Source organism: Fulmarus glacialis, unplaced genomic scaffold, assembly GCF_000690835.1.
Source record: "Fulmarus glacialis isolate BGI_N327 unplaced genomic scaffold, ASM69083v1 Scaffold46022, whole genome shotgun sequence".
NCBI classification, from domain to species: Eukaryota; Metazoa; Chordata; class Aves; order Procellariiformes; family Procellariidae; genus Fulmarus; species Fulmarus glacialis.
The window spans coordinates 1-15,612 of record NW_009199335.1 but is presented as its reverse complement, the minus strand read 5'-3'; the positions used below and the strand labels follow the sequence as shown (position 1 = coordinate 15,612).

The 15,612-nt window shown below is 38.6% G+C and overlaps 1 protein-coding gene across 5 annotated transcripts in view; it reads left to right on the top strand.

Moving 5' to 3' along the window:
* The window catches only part of ARFIP1 (ADP-ribosylation factor interacting protein 1), a 39,689-nt gene extending 29,358 nt beyond the window's left edge, over positions 1 to 10,331 (top strand). For 4 of the 5 annotated variants that reach the window (XM_009573217.1, XM_009573215.1, XM_009573213.1 and 1 more), the window contains 2 exons: positions 352 to 526; positions 8,730 to 8,885. In XM_009573217.1, the coding sequence (XP_009571512.1) occupies positions 352 to 526; positions 8,730 to 8,885 (331 nt within the window). Of the gene's footprint in view, positions 1 to 351; positions 527 to 8,729 lie in introns of all 5 variants that reach the window. The other variant, XM_009573212.1, reaches the window with a different exon arrangement.
* Positions 10,332 to 15,612: the final 5,281 nt, after the last annotated feature.

Genomic DNA, 15,612 nt, shown 5'->3' with positions numbered 1-15,612 from the left:
ATAACCTGAAAAAAAATTTACTAGCTTTATCTGGGTTAATAAGCTGAGATGTCCCAGGAAAGGCTCTGAACACTGAAGCCAGCACAAAACAGAGGGTTGGGAGCATGTGGCTGAGACAGGAACAGAAAAGGGAGGGTACTTGTTGAGGCGGCTTTATACAATGTACTTAAGTGTGTTTTTGCTTGATGAATAGGAGGACGGGGGGAAAAAACTTGCCCGGGTTTTTTATTTTTTCCGTACTTGACTGTTTTGTTCATCTTCTATTGTACTTGGCCCTGTATGTGAGGTCTGTTTTGAGACACTTTGCCTGTAGATTTTTTTTTTTTTTTTCCTCCTCCTCTTTCTTCTCAGGATTGAATATGATGCCTATCGAACAGACCTAGAAGAGCTGAATCTTGGCCCTCGTGATGCAAACACTCTGCCAAAGATTGAGCAGTCGCAACAACTGTTTCAAGTGCATAAAGAGAAATACGACAAAATGCGTAATGATGTATCTATCAAATTGAAATTTTTGGAAGAAAATAAGGTAAGCTTCTGATGTTATGTTTAGGAATTCTGTCCTGTAAGTTTCTGCTTTGCTAGAAATACCTTAGTTGTTAGATCTTAAAATACGTCTCAATTTAAAAGTGGAGTGAGCAAAGAAAATAAGCTGAACTTTCTGAGTTCTTGCTGTGTCGCTGGAGGACACACTTTTAGAGCAGGCAACCTTGAAAGTCCCTAATCAAGCTGCTGCAGCTACAAATGGCAAATATTAAGGCAGTAAGTTTCTTGTTGATACGGGTGGTTTCAATTTTGGAAAAGCATTACTTTTCCAGTTTATCGCATTTAATGGTTAAATGAGTCATATTACTACTGATTTAAGATTCAAAGTAATACTTATGTTTGACAACACTGTCATGGAGGATATGCACAAAGAAAGTGAGAGAACTGTGGAAAGGCTTCTTCAAAATAAGCTTTCTTTAAACTAATAACTTGAACTGAGAAATACAGCTTTCTATAATTAATGCCCTTATAGTTTCTTAATTCTAAACAGGGCTCTTGAACTGTTGGTTTGAAGGTTTTTTTTCCCGTATGTGTTTATTCCAACCATACCATTTCATCTTATACCAGCTTAATGATGGGATTCTTACCCCTCTTATTCTGTCTACCAGGCAAAAATTGAATTGCCATACAGAATGCACTTTTAAACTCTGCTTTCTTTGATAAACAAGTCCTTCTAAATTGTTTCTAATTGTGTTTAGGTGTAAAAATGATAGTCTTTCAAGAACTGATTTTTGTTCATACTCATAGTAAATGAAATGGTTGTAATAATCTATGACTATATTTTCTGTGTCTTCAGAGGGAGGAAAATATGATAAAAACTTACATAAAAGATAATACTTTGTCAGTTTGTCCATATCTAGCAGTGGATTAACACTTTCAGTATGGGTTAATTCATGTATTTTAAAGACCTGAATTCTCTGCCTGTCAGAGAATACAGGAGTGGCCCCAAATGACAACAGTAGCAAACCATGCTCCTTGCATGGAAGGAGGAAACATTAAGGGAAAATCATGGGGACAAGCTAAACAATTAAAACTGATTATTATTCTGAATTCTTGAATATATTACCACATACACAGTTGCATCAGCTCTTTAGAATAAAGATGGAAGACAGGGAAGAAACATGAACCATCAACAGATGAGAAGAAAAAAGTGGAGAAAATCAACAAACCTTTTGGTTTCCAAAAGAATATACGCTAAAAATGTAGCTCTTGAGCACTGCTACTTCATATAGGCATTTGCATTAGGACCAGGGGTCTGGAATCACATGGCCATTTAGCATGTTAAGAGTTGATGAACCAGATTATCAGATGATTAAAAACTGGTATTGCCCTGACTTTCTTTTGTTGTTCTTGCTGAACTTGTAGCCCATTAACTTTCAAATGGAAAAAATCCATATTGAAATTAATTTTCTTGAACAAGCTGAAGTCTAATCTAAAGGCTGATACTTATGCTTAGATTAGAAGATGCTCATGAGAACTGAGTTTTAAAACTATGCTAGGTTGAAAATGGGTATATTGAAGGTGTCTTCCCCCCCCCCTTTGTTTTCGTCTTCTAGTAAGTAGTTTGCTACTAATATAATGTAGAAATTCTGCTGAAATTGTTTGATCCTTCCAGCTCATGTCTGTACAGGAATTCTGATGCTTACATTCAAATTGGTTGAAAATAGCACTTAGCCTGCTTCCTCTTAGTTTGCATTAACTATATAGCAGACTGATCAATTTATGTATATACAGATAGGAAAGTTTCAGAGTGAAAACATTTTATTTCCATCTTGTACAAAAAAGTTTCCATATATTTTAAAAAAACTAAATTAGATAATTTAGGGAACACTAATAAAGTTGGCTTCCTAGTGACAGTCTTGAATTAGATCAAGCGTCCTGTTAGCAGTCACAGCCTACGAATTTTGTTTCTGAAGGAGATTGTTTTTTCCTTCCTGCCTTTTCCTTTAGATTAATACAGAGGGGACTTTCACATGCTTAAGCCTTTTTATTACTGGTTGACATTTCTCAGTTTTGACATTAGAGATGTCAAAACATTTACTGAAGGGTGTATGTAATTTTGTTCCCAAATAAGCCATAAAAAGGACTTCCTTTACAGTCAAATATTGGCTTAAATATAATTATCTACTGAGAGCTTTACTCAGGTAAGCTTTACTTTGATGTTTTCTATCTATTGTATAGGATTCTCCATAGTAAACTATATGTAATCTTAATCCTAATCCTAAATTTTCATTTCAGGAGCACTTTTTTTTCCAGCTTGCATCTGTCTCTGATAGTTTTTGTTCTTTTGTTGCCCAGAATGCTTTCTGGGGTGTCGTGGGAGACAGTGGTTATCTGAGAGATGATGTTCTTACCAATCTGACATCTTTATTCCTTTTTCTGGTGTCAACCTTTTTTTTTTTTTTTTTTAAATAATGTCAATGGAGGGGAGCTCCTGTTAGACCTCACACTTGTCCTGCAGCTAGTATTAAGAAATTGGAATGCACAGTTGATTTGCCAGACAACTATATAACCTTTTTAATTTTTTATTTTTAATTTTCAGCCGCAAAGTGTATGTGACTGCTCTTAAGTCAATTACTTTTTATATTTTAAAGGATTATTAACTCAATAAGTATAGGATCAGTGATTATAGGAACTAGATTTTAATTTCAGTTAGATTTAATAATCTCAGATGTTCTACTTTTTCCAAAGGTATATGATAACAATTGCTATGATCCATCATAATTTAAACATCTATAAATACAGCATGTGCCTAACAGGAAGGAGAAGAAAGAAAGGAGGAAGAGCCGTATGAGTGTGTCTCTAACACAGCTGCTTCAGCTGTGGGACTAGTGCACTGTTTAGGAGATGGCTTAAACTGAAGACCATATATGAAGTGGGCAATTTTGATATTGTTAAGCTGTTACAGTAGTCCCGGGGAGGCAATTATACTGGTTATACTGATACTATATCCTTAGTAACAGGAACTTTCCATTTTGTGTGTCTATCTCCAGGACCATGTTGGTGCCCATTTGATAGAATGGGAGATCAAAATAAAGGAAACCAGACGGACAAAATACTGGTTTTACACAGTCTCTCACAAAGGGCCTTTTTGTAGCCTGTTTTAGAAAGCCTGTGTTGTTGCAGGCTTATTGCATACAAGGCAAATGAGGGTTAGTATTTGAGCAGCTATATCAAGGCATGGCCTTGCCAGACTCGTGTTACGATATACTAGAACATGCAAATCTCTAATCATCAAGTTTGTTAATATGTATTGTCATGGTGCTGAATCCAGATGTGAATTAATATTTGTTCTGAGTCTAATTAGAGAAGCCTTTTTAGGTAAGAAGATGGTATGGTAGCCGTATAATTTTTCTATTGTAGATTGCAAACTTTTCGGCCTCAGGTCTCGTGTATGTTGATACAGGATGTAGTACAGTGTAGTCTCAAGCTTAGTTGTTATTATCACTTCTGTGTTGAAAACAGAATTGTGTAATGAAACCTTGCCATAGCAAAGCAATTAAGCAATTTAAGGTTTAATTTTAGATTAGATAAATCAGTTCATGATCATCTCCCAATAAGTATGTTTTTACAGTCTGACCGATACTAAACACTTAAAAAAATAAATTGTGTATTTTTGCCTGACAAATTAATGTCAAAACAGAATCCTAGATGTTCTTTTGTAAATGTACCCTCCACTAGATACACTCAGTTATGTTCCCACTCAAAAGTTTTGTCCCATATTTGGTTAAGCATGACATATGAGGAGAGCAGGGAAAACTGGGAGGTGATTCAAGTTTAACTGGCTGGTGGGCTCCGGTTGGTCTGTGTTGCTGCAAACGTCACTGAACAGCCATCATCTAGCTGGCCGTACGTTTAGGGGAAGAAAGGCATCACATGGTTGCAGTCTCTTTGTGCCTGTTCTCCTGGGTTCATGTTAATATTTCAATTAAAAGCCCTCAAAGGTTCAGATAACTGAATTACGTTAAAGCTGGGATTGCAAGTTTCTGATACACAAGATTTCTATTCGCTGTCATTATAGCATTTGATCTTGAAGTTAGAACTGATCTTTTTTTTTTTTTTACGTTGCTGCGAAGTTGTATTGGTGCTATCCCCAGCTGGCAGAGTTCTGTAGAAGTTTGTGGCATTGGGTAATGAATATAAGAATAGCTGCAATCAAAATCTGTAGCTTACAAATAGTTAATCTTTTGGGTTTTTTTAATGAGGATGGTGGCCTGTTCTTAGCTTCAAGATTTCTGCCACCAAAAATTTTTGAAAAGGCATTGTCTTTTTGAGAAAGGAAAAACTGTTATTCACGTATGCACTTGAGAAATGTCAAATCGTTCTGTGTAAAGAAAGAAATTGAATGCACTTCTGTGAGTTGTACTTCAGGAGTTTGATGTTTAAATGCTTGCTTCTACAAATTAAAGCAATATGCAATCTAATGGAAACCCAGATGACATAACTGTTTAGACCAAATAACTTCAAATAAAGATAGCTAGGGGAAAGGATTATGGTAGTTGTGAGGAGGTACAAACTGACAGAAAGAGTAGAATGGGGGTAGTCTTTTTGGTTGTTGAGGTGGCTGAAACAGTCTGAATGAGGAGGATGTAAAGAAAACTGTACTTATTGTGCCACAGAAAATATGGTGTTCAGACTGAGGTGGGGGGAAGAGGACAACATTTAAAAAAAAAATGAAATGTTAAGAGCATCCAGAGGAAATGTCAAAACTCAAATCCAACCTACAATATCTTCTGTATATGAAACTTAAGCCTTCTGTTCAGGGCATGCCCATTTTTCATGCTTATCCACAAAATTCAGTTTTGTTTTGAGACTTAAGTTTGCCAAGTCTATTATGGAGTGCTTACTCTGCTCGTAATTAGGAACAAATAGGTGTATGTAGTTAATTAACAAGGAACAATGATTTTAAATGATGTTCAACTGTAAAACGTGATGGTGTTTTGACAGGCATGCTAGTCATACACTGGAACCTGTATTTTAGCAGCGTACCGTTAACATTCTTTTATTGAAAGGCAAATCTTCAAATGCTCATTCACTGGAATAGGTGCTACAGCTTAGTGCTCAAGAGTTGGCCTTTAGCACTGTAGCGTGACAGTCACTTTGTTGCAAAAAAAAAAAAAGTGGTCCCTTCATCCTCTATCCCCCTTCCCCCACATTGCCTTCTCTGTTGTGCTTACAAAAGTGTTTTTGCAGCTGCGCAGAGAATCAGATTGGGGAACTGATCCAGGTTAAAGCAAATATGTTGTTGTCTGGTTAGTTTTAATCTAGATCTGTTCCCTGATCCAACTGACTACATAACTGCATGGATGTTTTGCCAACAGAGGGCTAAGGTGAAACACAGTAGGAATCAATGGCTGGATATGGGAATGGGCAAGGCTGAGATTCTTTCAAGGGAAAACTGGTTAGGTTTGAACTTGGCTTTAAGTGAATACTTGTCGTCACAGTTCTTAGCTGTGATTGCAGGTGTTTTTGCAGTGGACATCAGGTGATTTGAGATGTTACAGCTTTTTTCTCTTAGCTGGCTGCTGCTTCATAGTAGAGCTTCTTTGTACAGTGTCAGACGGTTTAAGTGGTCTTTTTCTAGAAGTTTAATCTTAAAAGTTACCTGAATGAAGCTATGGGTAAGAAGAGCCCACTGTCACTTTTGGGATTCACTTAGCAATCAGCATCTGAAGGAGGAGAGCAGAAATTGTAACATCTTGAACCTCTGCAACCAGTTTGATAACGATCACGAAATTTATACCACAATGAGGTAGCTCTGGCTTGGGGATAGAACCTCATACAATGAGGTAGCTCTGGTAGTTCAAAAAACCCCACCAAAACAGAACATATTTTTTCAGTCCAAATCATCTGCTTCTACATTGTCAATTCCTGCCTCTCTGTGCGTGTGCAGCATACTTGAGCCGAGGCCTGACTGAATTTATGAAATTATCAGAAGACTTCAGGGCAGTTCACAAAAGCTTTGTGTTAAAAGCCACCCTAACAAAATACTAAATTGGCCTCAAACTGATGAACTTGGGCTGAGTTCCTGTAAACAGTATGAATAAAACTCTTGTAGCATTTTAATAATGTGCTAGAACTAGCTTGGGCTATGTGAAACCTTGCATGTCAATGATGAACAAATCTGCTCAAGAAAAAAAACCTATACTTGCTAAATTTTTTGCTCTTGACTTTTAAAAGCAAACTCTTGATGTTGTGACATTTTCCACTTGTATGACTTAGTATTTTTGGGGTGAAAATACAGATTTTTACAGATACAAAAAATATGTGTATTATATACTTCTATTCCCACACAAACTGAACGAGGCCATCTTTTCTGAAAAGCTGAACTGTTCGTTGAACAAGTGTGGTTAGCTATAGTCTACATCTTCTAAATATTAAAATGTCTGTACCTCATGAATTTGAAGTCTTCTGTTGTAAATGAAAAAACATTGTCCCAAGATGTGATGTGCACTTGCAGACTCCTTTCTAACCATACCCACCTCTCTCATGTTTCTTTTTGGAGAGCGTCTTGATGGAAGAACCTACCATTTTACACTGTTAATGAGGCAAAAAGCCTGTTATTTCACATGTATTAAGTTTAAATTAGCCTGAATTATTAGGGGAGAAAATACAGGAATACCAGTTTTCAAATCGTCAAAGCAACTTAGGCCAGAATTTGCGTCACCAGAGAGAGATTATCACTTAAGTAGGATACTAAGGTCTGTACCAGTTTATGGGCAAAACTTAATTCGTGAAATGGGACTATTCAGTAAAAGAAATAAATTGTTGTATACATAAAAGAAATTTCAACTTCTAGTGCTGAAACTTTTATATACACCTGTGTGCATGTGTGCACACTCAGCCCTTTTTTCTCAAAGTATCTTATTTTAAAAGTGTATTATTACATTTCTGTGTAATAGTTTAAGTGTTACACTCTTGTAGTGTAATAGCATGTCTAATACGTGTTGTTTTTTTTAATTTGAGATCCTTTCTTAAATTAAGGCAATAAAGTATCTCTGTATTGAGCCGCATGCATTTCAGAAGAGCATGTTGGCTAAATAACCTGTTAAAACAGGCATGGCCAACAGGTAGGCATAGGCCAAAACTGGCCCAAGGACAGTTTTGCTTCCTAGCATGACAAGAGTAGACTTTCCCTTGTGGATTGTGCTGACAGACAGGGCAGTGATCCAAAATTTGAGTAGAGAAAGCTAAATCTGCTGCCTGCCACATCTTCCCTTTGGGCTCAGTCAGCCACCCTGTTCCTCTGTTCTCTTCTAAGTTGGCTAAATGCTATTGGGCTCAAGGTGTTGTAGGCTGAAAACAGGCACAGGGCCACCACCTTAGGGATTCAGGCTCTGACACAAGAATACGGTTGTGCTGGGCTGAGAGTACACTCAAGAATAAAAAGGACAGGTTTTGGCCGCAGGAGAAACTGGACAGATGTCTTTTCCAGCATACTACTGTTCATCATTCACAACTTCAGGTTTACTGGTGTGCTAGGATGAAAATGTAACGTTTGTTTAATTTTGACTTTATCAGGGCTATAGGTTGTCATCATAGACTAGACTTGAAGAGAAAAACAGTGGTGCCCTCCAGCTGCTCTTGTGTTCTTCTCCCCAAGTTTTGATTACTGCTGTGACCTATGTGTTTCATGACTACTTTGCACAAGATACTGACCAAGTGCTGTAAATAATCCTGTGTTACAGGAGATGGGCAAGAAATACTGCTGGGAAAAGAACATCAGTTTCATTTGACTTAGGTATACGTGAGCTGGAAAACAGCAACTCTCTGCAAGGGGGGCAAATAAATGAACGGTATACTTACATAATGCATTTGTCATGTACTGTCTTAGGGAAGTCCATTTGGCCTGCAGGTAGGTATCTTAAGCAGAGGTTTGGCATCTAATTTCAAGGAATCAAGTACTTGTAATCAAGTGTTTGATAACATTATGCTGTTTAGTGAATTGCTTTTGGTCCATGCATACTGAGTTGGTATTGACTGTTAAGCATACTTTATGAAAACTCTAAATTGCTTTAATGTTAAAGAATTTTGTATTTGCATGTGGTATTTGTATTTTTAAAGTTTTATTAGATAAACCTGTATGAAGTCTGAGCATTTCAAACACACCTATTTTTTTATAACTGACCTGTGATGTTGTTAACATCTGCCTCCTCTTCTTAACCTATCTCTATCCTTGCCTGCAGGTTAAGGTATTGCACAATCAGCTTGTCCTGTTCCACAATGCCATTGCAGCATACTTTGCTGGGAATCAAAAGCAGCTTGAACAGACACTTAAACAGTTCCACATCAAATTGAAAACTCCTGGAGCAGATGCCCCATCCTGGCTCGAAGAACAGTAATAGAATCAGAGAAGAGGACCCAATGTTAATCTAAAATCTTTAAATCTGATAATAATTAAGGGTTGGGGTTGAAGGACTGTTGTAGTGATTCTTGCACAGACAGCTTTAATTTTTTTTCCCTTTTATAATACTGTAAAACTGAATTTGGTGGGAAAGGGAGTGACTTCAAGGTAACCGAACACAATTTCTGTCATTTCAAATATAGAGCACTCCTTTTGTATGTGAAGGTTGGTGGTTATTTCTGTAACTGGGATGGGGGAGGGAGGGAGGGAAGGGAAAGAAAACTATTATAGATTTGCACTGACAAATGATGTTTGTGATTTCTGGTCATTTTGGTGGCTAGTCAAAATATTTCCAAATGGAGGTTTACATGATTTGTACCAACATCTGGTATTTTATAGATGAATTTAGAAAACATCTTTAGTAATTTTCATATGACTTTTAAAAAAGGAGAGAGTTAAAAGAATATTTTGCAGATTAATAATATAAGGCCTATATGCGATATCTGCACATAAGGCAATAGTAGCAGATGGCTCATTGACTAGTGGAATTGCAGCAAATGCCTTTTTAAAAGATGTACCTTTCCATCATAGGTTCCAAAAAAAAAAGAAAAACACTAAAGCAAGAATCACTGTCAGTCTGAGGCTTCTAAGCACACGTTTTTGCTTTGCACCAAGTGGTTTGCTGAATGAGGCCAACCATGCAATGTTCTAATTTCATTTAAAATTTTACTTTCTCTATGAAAAAAATACCGTACTAGCCTTAAATCACAGGTATGTGCCTTTTTATAAGATAATATTTTCCACCAGTGTACATAATCCGAGAACTCTTTCGCATAATGGTTTGTCAATTCCCAGTAAAGGGAAGGAGACTGTGTAAATGCCGTTACATTTTACACTTGGAGCAAGTTAAAGCTTTAGTTAACCTTCATGGACTGGTATGATTTTGAGAGAGGAAATCAGGCCAGTATGGCTTTTCTATTTAATTGGAAAGCATACTTTGGTAATGGGAGTAACACGGAGGATAATTTTTAAATTTCTCCATCAATCGTGTAGTCCTTAAATGTAAAATTCTATGTCAATTTTATCATAGACATTTTAAATTCGATATATTGGAGTCCTCATTTGCACATGTTACATTGCTTTGTGTTCTGTTAAGTAAAATGAAATCCTTCAAATATGTTATTTACAACGGTGTGGATTGTATGATTTATGTACTGTATGTTCAAATGCCTTTCAGCTGACGTTCTTAGTTTTCAGTGCTTAACACAACTGTAATGTAACTGTAAATCAAACTTTTTAATCATTCCTCATTAAATTCTTGGCCTGACAGAGCCTTCTTTATGTTTTTGTTCTGACAGAATCTCTTGTAATGGTTCATTTACGTTCCCCAGAATGTATATCCTATGTGAATTTTGTATTCATATTAAAGGTGTTTGCAGTCAAACTTCTTGATTTGTGATGGTTAAGAGTAGAACCCAGCTTCTGCAGTGAAAGCTTAGTCCTGTTTTTCTGAGTTGCCACCCCTGCCCAAGAATTTCTGGTAAAGCAGTACTAGGTGGTAACACTGATGCTGTTTTATTTCAGGATGATTTAATACTATGCATGTTCAACTTGAATGTAAACTCATAGTGAAAAAAATCTTGCAGTATATGTAATTCTTGACTTAAACTTTTAAAGGAAATTTCATTACATTTACAACTTTTATGAAGCCGTTGACTTCCACTGTTTCTGAATCTTGGCACGCGTATGGTATGATGGTGCAAGAAAGAAGTTAGCTGTATAACTGTACAGTTGAGCTAGGAAGTGCAGATAGCAGCGTTACAGTAGGGATGAGGAATGCAAACCTACTGACTACAACTGAAATACCAGCTTTCAGACCACTATAGGAAAAGGATACATATGGAAGAAGTACCCTTGGTTTCTATCTCAGATTCACGTGCCTCCTGCTGAGGATAGTCCCTGCCCAGAAGGAACTGATCTGTCAGAAGCGGTGAGAATGAACTTGAATCTGAAATTGCCTTATGCAGGAATGACCCATGTGGCATTGCGTAACCCTTAAATTTTTGCAATGGCTTAAAACTGCTAGAGTCTTTTCACCGGGAAGAAAAGGTTGGACAAAAGAGATTACTCGCTAAAATCTGTGTATTGTTTAATACCAGGGAGAAGGAAGAATGACTTCTATTTTGCTCACCAAAGCACTTGTTCTAATTGACAGCCTCAGTGAGGAGGGTTCTGCGCTCAGCTGATCGATAGGATCACTGATTGCCTTTTGTAGTACTTTAGCTTGCTTTCTTTGCCCCCGTTCAAATATATGTGCTTATGAAATAAGTCAAGCTCATGTCTTGTATTCAAAGTTAACTCTTCAGATCTAACCAAATTTAGAAACTTTTGCTTCTGGAGATCATATGAGGAAGACAATTCTGAAGTTTCTAATGGGAAGTAATTACGGTTTCAGCTTTTCTGATACTAACAAAAAAGCTGTATAAATATCTTAAGATTGTAATGCTGGCATTTATCTGGATAGACAGTTGTCAGGGTGGATTTTTTTTGTGTTTGACAAGGGGGCCATACTCACCTAGTAGTCTTGTCTGTGAAAGATTTCATCTCTGTTACAAGTTACCACATTAGTGCTTCTAGTGTTGCGTGGTTTCTCAGGAAGAAGAATTTAAAGCGGTTAATAGCGTTCCAGATACGGTGGTGTAGCTGCCCTACCAAACAGGGGCCCAGGGAGATGTTTCATTTTTCAATGACCATACTGTAAGTTATCTCCACTCCTGGCTTGTTTGAAAGTTGTAGCTCCTGTTATTTTGTTTGTATGAACTCTACGGACAGCTCTTCTGCTCTAAAAATGCTCTTTGGCATACTTCATGCTTTGTCAAGCCCTTACAAAAAACCTTTCTGGTTATAAAATATATCTATAGTTATATTTGAAGAGAGGTCTGTGCAAGTAGAGTAGAGTAACACGCCAGTATCATTAAAGTAACAGCTTGATTTCAATCTTCTGTCAACTGGTTTTCCCAGCAACTTTATCTCTGTTCTGTCTCTGCTTCAAAAAAATGATCAAAGTAATATAAAAGGAAAGCTAAATGCTCCCCTCAGCTCTGTTTTGAACTGAACTGGGGGCATGTTCAGTTTGTATCCTCTGCTTATCTGCTCTTGTTCCTTATTGTGGTGTTACAAGAATAATAAGATATTATAATTATTTAGCATTCCTCATCGGCAATTATCTTTAGGGTTTTTTTAAGTCTGGTTATCTTTTCCATGCTGCATGCTTGATGTGGAGGTTGTACTAGTCACAGATTTTTTAATTAGTCACTGATCTTTTCATATTTCGTGATTGCCCCCACCCCAAACTTATCCAACTGCTGGCAGCTAAGTTGTGTGAAATTGAAACCTTATTTTTTTATGAGAAGATCCACAGAGGAGTTGACTGTTCCTTGGTTTATATTTCTTTGTTCTCCTTGTTATTTGTTGTTGTTAGTAGCTCTTTGACATCTTTGTGTTCTTTCAGGCGTTGCAGTGTTAAAGCTGGTGGTGCATAGAAAGCCCATATCTGTGTCTATGACAGCAGGCTCATTCACCTCCCTGCACCTGTTTTCACCAAGGTCCTTTCTCTTAATTCCTGTCAGTCCTATATAGGAACCAAGTGGCCAGGTAGATGGGGTGTGTCACCATGGCAATAGTTCGAAGTGAATTAAGGAAGTACCTTACCCTCTAGTGTAAGAGTAGCAAGTAGGGTGGCTTGTGTGTGCCTTGGAGAAGGGTGGCATAAATGGATAGAGCAGCAGTGGAAAGGGAGAGCAATGTGTTGCTGTTCCATCAGAGTCCCTATACTGAAATGCTGAGAAGCAGTGTATGAACCTTGCAGAGTAATGACCTTGGACATAAAAGCTCAATCTATGGTTCGCAAATCTTTTGTTTCCTACGGCTGGCACAAAAGCATTACTTTTTACACTTCAGCTGCCTTTTGAAAAAAATTTTTTTAAGAAGGGGGCAGGAGCAGCAACAATTCTGTGCTGTCTGCTATTGGTAGTGTATTTCTGTTAAGTACTTACGCTCAGCAAAATGCATGTTCAACTTTTTTTAATTGCTGTGGGTGAGAAAAACTTTGTTTTCTGAGCAAATACACTCTGTCTCATCTCTTTATGAGAACCCATTTTAAAGATAATAGCTATTGGAGGAATGGAAATACTTGATATTCCAGGAGAAGCAGAAAAAGAGGTCAAGAGTATCCTTCCAGAAATCCCTTGCATCACCGGGTGGTAGAACTTAGATGGGTCCCAGTGTGGCTGTATGATAACATTTCTTAATTAAGTGCAGAGATCAGATATAGAACAGAGTAAACCTGAAACAAATTTTTAGTTCGGGTTTGCCCTGTTATTACTGTTTATGCCAGCATAAATCCATTGGCTCAGTCAGGACCAGTTCAGCTATCAGCAATGTGTTCCTAGTAAATGGTACTTAACAAATGGTATGTCTAACTGTGCTAATTAAAAAAAATAATTATACACCTTGCTACCTTTTAAAGAATACTGAAGACTGTAAATTCGAGCACTTAGGAGTTAAATATGCTAAAAACTAGTGTTGCCTGTTCAGTCTTGATTTGCCTTTCTTACATATGTGTATGCATCATGCAAGTTTTATGTGATAGTGGTAATTAATTGCAGGGTTTTGTTTCAAGAAGTTAACTACCACCGTGCTTAATTTTGAAGCCAAATGGAACTTCGTTTTAGTGCGTCTGAAGTGTCACAATAAATTTCTGTTCGGTCATTAAATTTGTGTTCAGTGTAAAGCATTAGAAGCTCTTTGTGCTCTAAAGAAAAGCAGAGTTTACAAAAGACATTTTTTCTCTCATGAGAATAAAAGGTAATGCCTTAAAATAAGTAGCCATCTTGAAAACTGTCTTGAGCATTTAATTAAGTAGAAATCTTAAAATATTAACAAATAGGATTTGTTTTCATAGTATACCAACCCATCTAAATGCTATCTGTTCTAGGGAGGCGCATTTGTTGCTTGTTATAGGTGGGGCTGCTCGATCTACCTATTATTAAAGTTGCTTAATACTTCCTACTGTAAAGACCTGGTTTCAGTTGTTTGCAACTCGGATGAATTTTAGCCATGTGGGCAAAATCTTTGCCTGCTGAGTGTTCACGTTTTTTTAGTGGGGGAAAAATCAGCTAAAAACTTAAAATTAATTTGCTAACATTGTGTTTTGGAAAAGTTCTGGGGAAAAAACCCACAGGGTGAGGAAAAGTTGAGAGTTTAACTTCACATCCGGACTGGCTCCCAGGTCCTCTGCTGCCCTGTTCGGTTTTTGGTTGGTTTTTTTTTTTTTTTTTTTTAATCCAATGCCATTATGCAAGTCTCTTGTGTGGCCTGCTCTTTCCGTCTTTTCGAGTGAATATTTGTGCTCATGACTGGCAGCAATGAAAACAAGTCTCTTTGGTTCCAACACAAGCAGCTACAGTCCAAGCGGCAATGCGCTTCCTCGCTGACGACCTCAGGGGTGACCTGACACTCTCGAGGAATGTCCGTGCTGGCTCAAAGCTGAGCGTGTCCTCCCCAGCTGCCACTAACCCTGCTAAGCGGAGATGTGTGGCGTGATATGAATTGCCATTTACTAAAGCTGAACTGTTTTCACTCAGGGAATTTTGAGCTCAAATGACCACGTTCTGACATCGCATTCCATAAATTTTCCTTTTGTTCTAATATTTTTTTTTTTTTTACATCGAGTGAATCGGACAGGCTGTCTTGCCAGACCAGTAGGTCAGATCTCTGGCTGCAGAACGGTAAGCCGGGATGGTGTAACCTCAGCCACCACAGGCCTGGGCTCCATGTCTGGGGCAGGGGGAGGCCGCCTGGCCTCCAGCTCTTCCTCCGGTTCCTGCCTCCTGCCCCCCGGGCAGAGGCAGCAGGGTGTGGGTTGGGCTCTCCACACCGAGATGAGACACGCTTTTGTCCTCCTGCTCCTGCCTTCCCACCCCTGGCCCTGCCGAGGTGTTACTTTCTCCCTCATGCTCAGCTCAGAAGCTCTGGTAGCTGGTTCTGCAAGGCTGGAGGTGAGGTTTTTTTCTCCCTCCCTCCCTCCCTCCTTTCTCAGGCGAGGAAGCAGTTCTGATTCTGCCTCGGAATTGACCTCCTGTAAAAAGTAGTGTTGGGGTGTGGGGGCTGTGCTTGTTCCTTACAGCTGTGACTATTTATTTACTTGAGTGAAGTTCTTCACCTTTACTCTTTTGGGGAAAGTGGTTTTTATTTTTGAAATGTGATTGAATCTTTTGGCAAAATATTTTAGAACAATGTATTTGTTTGCCATAGAATCTGTGGATGGTACTTTGGCTTTCAGGTGTCCACAAGGCATGTGAGCTGCCTAGCGTGACATAACCCAGGGCCGTGATCGCCTCTTAAATTTGTCTGAAGTCCTGTCACGCCGTCTGCTTTGGAGACCGGCTTTCAGCCTGCCGGTGGGTGACACGAGGGACTCTGACGGCGGGTCTGCATGCCCATCTTGCCTACCTGCTCCCACCTGTAGTGCCTGGGTGCGGAGGCGGCGCGGGGAGGGGAGGGGAAGGGTGATGCCGGCCTGGGAGCGAGCGCCGAGGGCGAAAGGCTTCAGCCGTGGAGGGGTGCCCGTTCCTTCTCACCGGGAGCGTGGCTGATAGCACCGCTCTCCTGTGTCTATAGAAATAGTTGCCGTGATTTCGGCGATAGCATGCGATGAATGGTGT